Below are 10,837 nucleotides of genomic sequence, written 5' to 3' on the forward strand. Positions count from 1 at the left end.
CCCGAGCACGGCCGAGGTGGCACCGAGGTGGCACCGGGGTGACCTCGATGTCCCCTCTCTGCGCCCCCCGAGCAGCAGCACCATCGGCGCGGCTCCACCTTAACCGGAGCGGCGGCGCCGCGCTGCCCGCGCCCGGGCGGCTCCGGGGGAGCGCAGGGGCGTTTATCTCGCCCGGGATCAGCCAATATTTGTGGCCACGTCAGGAGAACGAGCCCATCCTCGCTCCGTGCTCCCTCTTACTCCAGTTGTGCCACCCTGCTCCGCTCTCTGGCCCCGGCGCTGCCGCTGGCTCATCCCACTCGGCTTCTCGGACACTGCCACTGGAATTCCCACGCTGTCACCTCTCGCCACCGGAGATGACGGTCACCGTGGTTCTCCTGCTCCTGAGCCTCCTACGGATGGCGGCTGCCAAGGGCTCGAGGTGCCCGGCGTGCGGAGTGGCCGCGCTGGCCCCCGGGACGCAGCGGGACGCGCTCCTGGCGCTGGCCAAGCAGAACATCCTGGCCAAACTCCGCTTGCCAGCCAGACCCAGCGTCCCGCAGCCGCCGTCCCGAGGGGCTCTGCTGACCGCGCTCCGCAGGATGCGGGCGCAGCGCTCCGACACGGCCGCCGCCTTCCCGGGGATGCTCCGGGACGGCCGCGTCCCCCCCCCGGCCCGGGATGGGGCTGCAGGAATACGAGATCCTGAGCTTTGCTGAGGCAGGTGCGTACGGATCCGCGATCCTGAGAGTGGGGGGCATGGAGGGAAAGGAGGGGAGGGAAGGAAAGGAGCAAGGAGGTGCATCGGGATGGAGGGAACACTGCTGCTGGAAGACGTGAGAGGCTCCTGAACCTCTCAAACGGATCCCAAGTGTATCACGGACACATGGGATGTGCAGGGGTGAGAGGGTGGCACAGAGTGCAGATGTGCTGCTCTATCGTGTCACCTGTTGCCCACTTTGGCTGAACCCTCCCCCTTGAGCTGGAGGTGAAGGGTCACATGGCCATGTTTTCCAAAATAGGATTTTTAGCTTCGATTTCCTGCCAGCCCATAGTGTGTGGATGGAGCCCCACAGCCCACTGTGCCCCCACATCCCACCCAAAACAGTGGGTGCCTTATTCCACTCCAGAATCTGCTGCTTCTGGGAGGAAGAGAACTCCCCAAAACACACTCAGGGCTCCTGAAAAGTACCACTGGAAAAAGAATATCCCACTTCTCACAGAAAACTTCCCTCGGAGAGACTCACCACGCCTTTCCCCAGAGCATCCTGCACCCTCACTATCCCAGACCAAATTCCTCGTGGTGAGGTGAGGGGGGGACTCTGCTCCCCTCGCAGGCGCCGTGTCCTCAAAGCCCTCCAGGGACAATGCTGCTCCGTGGCACATCGTGTTCCCACACTCCAGCCAGGACAATGGGGAGTTGTCTCCTGGCTTGGTGGAGCGTTGGCTGGAATCGAGCCGGGGGGTGAACCCAGGCTTGGAGCACGGGGAGGGGGTTGTGTCCTCATGGGCAGAGCTGTGCCAGGAGCCCCGAGTGCTCTCGTGGCCCCACCAGCCCTTTCCCAGCCAGCAGGAGCAGCAGCTCCGCAGCCAGGGAACAGGGGAAGGCTCTTGGGAGACCTCAGACCTCCTTCCAGTACCTACATCGGGCTCCAAGAGAGCTGGAGAAAGACTTTGGATAAGGTCTTGGAGTGCCAGGACAAGGGGGAACGGCTTCACATTGAAAAGAGGAGATTTAGTTGGGATTTGGGGAAAAAAATTCTTCCCTGTAAGGGTGGGCACAGATTGGCCAGAGAAGTTGCCCCGTCCCTGGAAGTGTCCAAGGCCAGGCTGGATGAGGCTTGGAGCAACCTGGGATAGTGGAAGGTGTCCCTGCTCACAGCAAGGAGTGAGAGGAGACGAGTCCACTCTTTGCTTCACTCCTGACCCTGCTCTTGGTTCTGTGTGCAGGATCCTCCACTCCCCACAGCGTCCATCTGCATTTTCGCTTCTCCCAGGAGGTGGCTGGGAGCACTGAGATCCTGCAGGCCACCCTCTACCTGTTCTGGGCAGCCCCTGGGCACGGGGCACAGCCTGTCACCATCAGGCTCCTGCAGCCAGACCCGGTGGGACCGAACACGACGGTGGCCAGCGAGACACGGCTGGAGGTGCGGAGATCCGGCTGGACCACACTGGACGTTGGAGCAGCTGTCCGGAGCCTCTTCACACAAGACACCCCGCGGCTTACAGTGGAACTGGAGGTGTCAGAGGACTGGGGATCCCCTCTCCCATCCAACCACAGTGATTCCCACTGGCCATTTGTGGTGGCCCAAGCCCAGGCCAGGAAACCTCACCGCGTCCACCGTCGCGGCGTCGATTGCGGCGCGGACTCGCGGATGTGCTGCCGCCAGGAATTCTTTGTGGACTTCAAGGAGATCGGCTGGGAGGATTGGATCATCCAGCCTGAGGGGTACCACATGAACTACTGCACGGGGCTGTGCCCGCTGCACATGGCCGGCGTTCCCGGCCTCGCCGCCTCCTTCCACACCGCCGTCCTCAACCGCATCAAGGCGGCGAGCGCGGCGGCGGCCGTGGACTCCTGCTGCATTCCCACCCAGCGCCGGCCCCTCTCCCTGCTCTACTACGACCGGGACAGCAACATCGTCAAGACCGACATTCCCGACATGATCGTGGACTCCTGCGGCTGCACCTGAGCGGTGCAGGAGAGGGTGGGAGGGCTCCCCAGGGCTCCCTGTTCCTTGCTCCTGGCTGGGAGGCAGGAGCTCTGCAGAAGGGGTTTATCCTCCTGTGGGTGAAGCATCAAGGGTGATGCTGAATGTGCAAGTCTCCTCCTCTCTCACCTCCCACACGGCTCTTTCCCCCCTTTGGATCTGCCCATGGATTCCTCTCACAGCCCCTCAGACCGGCTCCTGATGGATTCCAGAGCTTTCTCCTGCTGGATGCTACAGAGCCTGGATCAGGACAGCCCCACTGCCACATCCTGGTGTACCCTGGGTGCAGCTACATCAGGACAGGACCCAGCAATTCCCACCCTGAGCTGCTGGGGCTGGAGAGGACAGAGGTGTCATCCCCATGGTCCCACTGAGCTGGACACACGGCTGAGCAGGGAGAGGAAAGGGAAATCTATCTCCCTCTCCAAGCATCCTAGCTGGTGTTCAATAAAGCCTCCCAGCCGTGGTGCGTGCCCTTGTCTTGGGTTTTGTAACCAAAAAACAATCTTGCCTGACAGCCTTTTAATTGCAAAGTTATAATAATTTAGAAAAAATGAAAAGAAAGGCTTGCATTCCGAGGGAAACTCCAATCTTCCGTAACAAATACCTGTCTCTATCTAAACCAAAGCAGCCCTGTCATTCACTAACACATCTTCCAGTGCTCCTGGCACGGGCAGCTCTGGGATGGCACGGGACAGACCCATTCTGCCATTGAAAACACAGGCAGTGGCACTGGGCGTCTCCACACTGCTCCCAAACCTCCTGTGCTCTCTGCCCCTCAGCTGCCTTTCCCAGGGGGATGCAAAACCCCAAATTCATCCCAGCCAGAACCAGGGCATAGCATGGGAACCCCCTGGACACAGGTGGTCTGTAAGGTGCCATTCTTTTCTTGGGCCAAATTCCCCATTCCACCAAAACCACCTGCATTTGGCCCAAATCAGGAGAGAACTGAGAAACTCTTCCGCCTTTTGAAGCTTACGGACTTTGAGGAAATCTCAGCACCCAGGATTCCCCCAGCTCCCCTTTTCCCCAGCTTCCTCACTGCAGAGCATCCCCTGGGCTCATCCCTGGCCCACTGTCCCTCGCCAGCCTGGTGACAGCAAAGTGGGACATGCCAGGGCCGTGAGAGCGGGGGGCAAAGGGCGGCTCCGACACGTCTGCCCCGTTACGTAACGGCGCCTTTGGGTTTCTCCACAGCTCCCCACGTGTCCCCCATGTGCAAGGACTGGGAAAGAGGGGAGAAGGTGCTGGGGTGCGACATTTGGGAGGGGGTCCTGCTGTGATCCCTGAGAGGTGACTCCAGCTTTAGGGTCCACCCTGCAAGTGCTGACAACCAAGCACAGAGGCCAGGGCAGAGCTGGCCAGGTGAGGAGAGGGTCAGCAGAGGGAGGAGATGGTGTCAGACCCTCTCCCCACCCTGCTTTGGGTCCACTGCCCACTCTGGGATGATGAGGCATGAGCAGCTCTGCCTGGAGCCAGATGCACATTGTCCCGTGTGGAGAACGAAAAACAGAAGAGCCAAGAGCAGGTGACAGTGCTTGGCCACATGCGCACACCCTGTAGTAGGTGCTCTTATGAAGCCCCAAGGGAACAGGGGCCCCACGTCCCCAGCTGGGTGACCTCAGCCCTGTGATCCACCTGGACACGTTGATAACCAACCCCAGAGGCTGGGACAGAACTGATCCAGGTGGGGAAAGGGTCAGAAGAGTGAGGAGATGCTCTCAGACCCTCTACCTGCTCCAGGATTAGCAAGCCACAAGCCATGAGCAGCTCTGGCTGGAGCAGGGATGCATTGTCCTGGAGGACCGGTGACACCTGGAGAAGGGGTGGAAAGGCCACAGGCATGTGACAGAGCCCACACATCCTCCCATCAGCCCTGATGGAGCAGGGACCCCCCATCTCCCCAGCCCCCGGTGTCCAGATGCCTTGGGCCCAAAGAGTTCCTGCCACACAGGAAGGGAGGAAGGCTCAGGGATTGATCCTGTCTGGGATCCAAGGCCACTTGCGCAAACCCAAAGAGGATTTGGTGTTTGTTTTCTCCCTTCTTTTTCCAACGCCTCATTTCACTGTCTATATTTATTGAACAAACAACTTCCCTGGAGCCAGTGCCAAGCTTCCTGGGATGCAGCAGCTGTGGGTATGCAGGGACCAGGGAACGGGCAAGAGAGCTGTTGGCTGGTCCTGTGGCCCTACAGACCCCTCAACCCTGAGATGCTGAGCTGAGCTTGTCCCACCCCCAGGAGAAAGAGGCCCCAGGATGCAGCTGACAGCCCCTTCCTCACCCACAGCACAGGGTGGCCAAGGCTCAGGAATTCCAAAGTGCACTTCCCATGCAGGGTGAGGAAGTTCCAGTCAGGGAAGAGTGACCTCCAAGAGCCAGGGATCCTTCCTCCCTGCCATGACACTGCACTCTGCTGGTGTCCCCTGCTCTCTCAGGAGGCTTTGGAAGGGGTTGCTCAGGCTCAGTACTGGGAGATCGTCCTGTTGGGACCAGTAAGGCCACTGGGGAGCCCACCCTGCAGCCCCCAGCACATCCATGCCACGGGGACACAGCATCCAAGGAATCAGTCCCAGATGCAGATGTGACACAGATGGGCACAGACGTGCTTGGTCTCCGCTCCAGGAGGGCACAGATGTGCTGGAAGGACCCTCTGCCAGAATCAACAGCTTCTGAAGCAAAGGTCCAAGCACATTGTGCCAAATGCCCTCTGGGCAAGTCCAGCTCCCAGGGGGGTGAGAATTTCTGACAGTCCCTTCCCTTGCCTTGAAAAGAGTTAATGTTTAATTCCCAGTCTCATGGCCCGTTCCCAGCCAGTGCCACCGCTGTGGTGACTGGTGCTTTTCTCCCAAGGAACGAGCAGCAGGGCAAGAGGAAACGGCCTCAAGTTCTGTCAGGAGAGGTTTAGATGGGAGATCAAGGAAAAATTCTTCATGGAAAGGGTGTCCAAGCCCTGGAATGGGTTGCCAAGGGCAGTGGCAGAGTCACCATCCCTGGAAGTGTTCAAAAACGTATGGATGTGGCAGCTGGGGACATGATTTAGTGGTGGCCTTGGCTGTGCTGGGTTAATGGTTGGGCTCAATGGCGCAGGCTTTTCCAACTTTAATGATTCCACAATTCCATGATTCCATGATTCCATGATTGATTCCATGATTGATTCCATGATTCCATGATTCCATGATTGATTCCATGGTTCCATGATTGGTTCCATGATTCCATGGTCCATGAGCCATGATTCCATGATTGATTCCATGGTTCCATGATTGATTCCGTGATTCCATGATTCCATGATTGATTCCATGGTTCCATGATTGATTCCATGATTCCATGAGCCATGAACCATGATTCCATGAGCCATGCTCAGGTGCTGCTGCACGAGCTCCTGGGGGGTCCCGGCTCAGCCCAGCCGGTTGTCACCTCCAGGTCAGGTCACCAGGTGCCACGTTCGCCCCAACGGCCATGGGGTCAAAGGCCCCGGAGCCATGTTGCACCAGATGCTGGGCCCAGGGGGACCTTGGGGGGGTATTTTGGTCAGGTCAGTCCCTGGGCTTTGCTTTCTGGGAACCGTTTAATCAACAACACCATTATGCAATGGGTGCAAGAGCCGCCGCGGCTCCGCGCTGACCCCTGCCCTACATCCAGGGCCTGGAGCGTGCTGGGGGGCATACGGTGTGAGGGGCTGGGGATGGGATGCTCTTGCTAAAGCTGGAGCTTCATGGGATGCTGCCCCATGCTGAGGGATCTGGGCAGGTTTGACAGGGTTAATCCTGTTGGGGACACTCTGCTCCCAGCCTGGAATGGAGGGTGGGTGTTGGGGAGAGTGCCTCATCCATTTTGCTGGTCTTTGTCTCCTGTTTCCTGCTGTGCCACAGCCCCAGCCGTGGCTCTGGGATCTGGCAGGGATGGGGCAATGGGTGTGTGGGGCACAAGGAGGGTGTCCAAAATGGAGCAGGTATCCAGATATCTGGGAGGGGGCCTGAACCTATGTGAGTGTGCATCATAGAATCCGGGCTGGTTTGGGTTGGAAGGGACCTTAAAGCTCATCCAGTTCCAGCCCTTGCCATGGGCAGGGACACCTTCCACCCTCCCAGGCTGCTCCAAACCCTCTCCAACGTGGCCTTGAACACTTCAGGGGTGAGGCTTCTCTGAGCAATCTTCACCAGTGCCTCACCAACCTCACAGTGAGGAATTGCTTCCCCACATCCCGTCTAACTCTGTCCTCTCTCAGTGGGAAGACATCGCCCAGGTGTCACTCCAGGTGGTTTAAGGAGTCGTCCTCCATGTGGGAGCAGCTTTGCCCGTGAGCACGTGTGCCCTGAACCCAGCTGGAAGTGCCACCTGCTCCATCCTGCTCCTGCCTGCAGCCAGGGCTCCCAAGCCCTGTGGGATCCGTGCTCCCAGGCCAGCCTGTGCCCACTCCTTCCTCTCTGTTGACATTCCTGGGCTATTCTGGGAGCTGCCAGCAGGCCCAGCCAGCTGAGCCCTTTGCCCCTTGCTCCGTGGTTGCATCACCTCCGGTGGGTGCTTTTTCCCAGACTCTGTTTACATGGCACCTCTGGCTTGGCCAGGGCCAGGGGCTCCATGTGGTCAAGACCTTGGAGTCGGTGCACGGCACGGTGGGCACAGGACATGCCGGAGCACTGGCCTGGCAGGGCTTCAAGTTCCCTGGGCTTCCTGCTCCAGCTGGGCTCTGCCAATCCCCCGACACTGTGGCATCTTGCATCACCACCTTGAGGTTTCTGCCAGCCCCTGCCCTGCCTCAGCCTGCACATCCCTCTCCAAAGAGTCCGTGAAACATCTTCAGGTTGATGCGATGCTGGCTGTCACCTCCTAAAGTCCTCAGGACTCACAAATCCCCTTTTTATGATGCTGGCTGTCACCTCCTAAAGTCCTCAGGACTCACGAATCCCCTTTTTATGATCTGAGGAGGAGGGAACATGGTGCACGCATTCACTGGTCCTTCTCAGCTCTGCCTCAGGCTGAGGATGGACCGGGTGGTCCAAGGGGTGGGCTCAGACCCCCAAACCCCAAAACCTGCTGGGAGTGACAAAAGCCCAGAGATGTGACAGTCCCCAGGAGCTGCGGGGTCAGCCCAGGAGCCCCTTGATCCCTGCTGGGTCCTCTGTCAGCACCCAACGGGACTGTCACTGCTCGAGGGTGGCCGGGGGGCAGTGCCCAGGCTGGGGACAGGTCTGTGGGACCCATGGATGGGCAGCTGAGCTGGGACCCCTCCGGCTGGCTGCTCCGGTGCTGGGGCTCCTCCGCCAGCCGGGATTTGCCCCAGCCCTCACTCCCTGAAGGTTTTTGAGGATCCCGCTGCCCGATCTGGGGGTCTGGCCAGGATTTTTCCTCCCCGTGGGCAATGCCAGTTAGAGCCCAGCGCACACGGAGCCCCTTGCCCACACAACCCTGCACATCCCACTGTTTGCCCGCAGCCCTATGCACCTCCCTCTCTCTGTACGACCCCTCACTCGTGTTCAACCCACGCGGGCACGGCGGGGGCCGGTGCTCGACCCCCCGCGGGACTCCTCCCGCAGAGACCCGACGGTCGGGGGGAGGACGGGGGGCTGCGGCCCGACCCCCCCGCGGGGAGGCGGGGGTGGGGTGCTAATCCCCGTAATCCCCGACGGGACGGGCCAGGCAGGTGCGGCGGCCAATGGCGGGGGGCGGGGGGGCGGCGGGACCGCCCCCGGCCGCAGGTGCCCAAAGCCGGCCACGCCGCACCGCTCCCGGTGCCGCTCCCGTCCCGTCGGCTCTGCTCCCGGTGCCGCTCCCGTCCCGTCTACTCCGTCCCGTCACGCCGCTCCCGTCCTGTCGGTGCCGGTCCCTCCGTGCCGGTGCCGCTCCCGCCCCGTCAGTGCCGCTGCCGGTGCTCCTCCCGTCCCGTCCGGTGGGCGCGGATGGCGGCGCGCGGCTCGGGCCCGTGGCTGCTGCTGGCCATGGTTCTGTGCGCGGCGGCCGAGCCGCGCTGTCCGTCGTGCCCGGCGGGCGCCGAGCGGCGGCTGCTGGAGGAGGTGGCCAAGAAGCAGCTGCTGGAAAAACTGCGGCTCCGCGATCGACCGCGGCTCGCCCACGCCGTGCCCCGCGCCGCCGTGGCCCGCGCCCTGCGGCGGCTGCAGGCGGGAGGTGCTCACCGGAGCCCCGGTGTGACCGGGGAGGAGGAGGAGGAGCAAGGCTACGAGATCATCAGTTTCGCGGAGACAGGTGGGTGAGCGATCCCCGTGGGCGTCCACGAGGCTCACGACGGGAGCCCCGCGGCGAGGGGTCGGTGTCCTGCGCCCTGGGGACCCCGCGGGGTGCGGGGACCCGGAGCCCCTCGGGCCGTGGGGAGCTCGGGAGTCACCGCACCTTGTCGCGCATCAGTGACATCCCGGTGCCGCTGCTGCGCCAGGGCTCAGCCTGGAAGGGGGAGGTGGTCCCTCTCCCGCTCCTCCCTGTGGAGACCCAGCACCCGAGGAGCTGCAATCCCGATCCTCCATCCCTCCAAAACGTGAGGCTCCCCAGGGGGCCTGGAACTGCCGAGTATTTAGAGTTGGGAGCTGCAAGATTAGCTTAGGGGGCTGGAAACATTTTCCAGCCTCATCCCGTGAAAAAGAGCCAGGTGAGAACAAGCTCCTCTTCTGCACTCCTTCTGCCAGGCAGCGTGGGACAGCCCCCCATTTCGGAGGCTGCATTCCCAGGGAAGGGTGGAGGACAGAAGAAGCTGGAAGTTTTGATTCCCTGGATGCCCGGGGAGCATCCCTCAGTGCTCACCTCCTCATCCCTTTCTCCCCTCAGATCTCACATCTCCCTCCAGTCTGGGGCTGCAATTCCAGTTCAGCCAAGCGCAGGACCAGGACATTCGCATCCTGCAGGCTCAGCTTTGGCTCTACCTGCGAGTGCCCCGGGCCAACCTCACCCTGAGGATGTTCCTGGCCGGTGAAGGCGGGGCAGTGGCGGGGGGCAACCGCACGCTGCTGGGGGAGAGGCGGCTGAGCACGACGGGCAGCGGCTGGCGCTCCTTCTCCCTCCTGTCCGCCCCACAGAGCTTCCTCGGGGGGCAGAGCCGGACCCTGCAGCTGGAACTGGAGAGCCGCGGGGATGGGAGGGATGTCACGGCCCAGGTCAATGCCAGCCGGTCCCACCAGCCCTTCCTGGTGGCCAAAGTGAAGGTGAAGGAGCCTGAACACCACGTGGCAAGCGCAGCCTCCGCTGAGCCAGAACTCCAACCTCTGCTGCCGCAAGGATTACTACGTGGACTTCCGTGACATCGGGTGGAACGACTGGATCATCAAGCCCGAGGGCTACCAAATAACTACTGCATGGGCCAGTGCCTCTGCACGTGGCAGGCAGCCCTGGCATGGCCTCTTCCTTCCACACAGCCGTCTTCAACCTCGTCAAAGCCAACAACGTGCAGGCGTCGTGGGCATTCCTGCTGCGTGCCCACGCGGCGCCGCCCGCTCTCCATCCTCTACTTCGATCGCAACAGCAATATTGTCAAGACTGACATTCCCGACATGATGTTGATGCTTGCGGCTGTAGTTAGGGCTGGGGAGCTGTGCTGGGATCCCCTTCTCCAGGACAGTCCCTCTGGTGGAGAGGAGGAGCTGGAGAGCTCCATGAGCTGGATGGAGTCAGCCCTCGGTGCAATGGACCCCTTTGGAGAGGTTGGGAGGGAGAGGGTCTCGGTCAGGGGGAGCAGGGAATCCCAGAGAGCGCCTGGAGCAGGGGGCTCTGGGGACATATGGGACAGAGCCAAGGGCACATTGCGCTGCCCAGACCTGGGCTGCGGGTGTTGATGACTCTGGACATCCCTGCCGGCTTTGTTCCCAAGCTGATCCCACATTCCTGGTGGTGTGGGGGCCCTGTTTGGTTCCCATTCAGTGTCCGACAGTGGGGCTGGGACGTGGCTTCCTTGGGGGCAGAGTGGGATGCAGAAACGGAGCTGTTTCCTCCACACGGGAATCAGGAGGACAAGGCGAAACAAGTCCCAGTTGTTTCCCTTCTGGAACAAACCTTCCTGCATCCAAGTCAGGCCTGGATTGGGGACCAATGGAATGGGGCACAAATGAAAGGCCTGGGAGAGGAGGATGAAGGGTACAACTTCCTCAAGAACCCCGAAAAAGCAGTGACTGGACAAAGCTCTTTGCTCCCTGGAGGGCACGGAGCT

General features: G+C 61.2%; 2 protein-coding genes across 2 annotated transcripts; both read left to right on the forward strand.

Annotated features, from left to right (window-relative positions):
* The first annotated feature begins 47 nt into the window (after positions 1-47).
* LOC136372730 (inhibin beta C chain-like) lies at positions 48-3,010 on the forward strand. The gene is given in 5 exon segments (XM_066337470.1): positions 48-263; positions 266-352; positions 354-635; positions 637-703; positions 1,930-3,010. Coding segments are annotated over 5 exon segments (1,395 nt in total). The 3' UTR covers positions 2,673-3,010.
* A 5,578-nt stretch (positions 3,011-8,588) lies between these two features.
* On the forward strand, positions 8,589-10,213 carry LOC136372721 (inhibin beta E chain-like). The gene is given in 7 exon segments (XM_066337461.1): positions 8,589-8,892; positions 9,466-9,874; positions 9,876-9,976; positions 9,979-9,999; positions 10,002-10,081; positions 10,083-10,185; positions 10,188-10,213. Coding segments are annotated over 7 exon segments (1,044 nt in total).
* The last annotated feature ends 624 nt before the right edge of the window (positions 10,214-10,837 follow it).

The sequence above is a fragment of the Sylvia atricapilla genome, chromosome 29 (assembly GCF_009819655.1).
Source record: "Sylvia atricapilla isolate bSylAtr1 chromosome 29, bSylAtr1.pri, whole genome shotgun sequence".
Classification (NCBI taxonomy): domain Eukaryota; kingdom Metazoa; phylum Chordata; class Aves; order Passeriformes; family Sylviidae; genus Sylvia; species Sylvia atricapilla.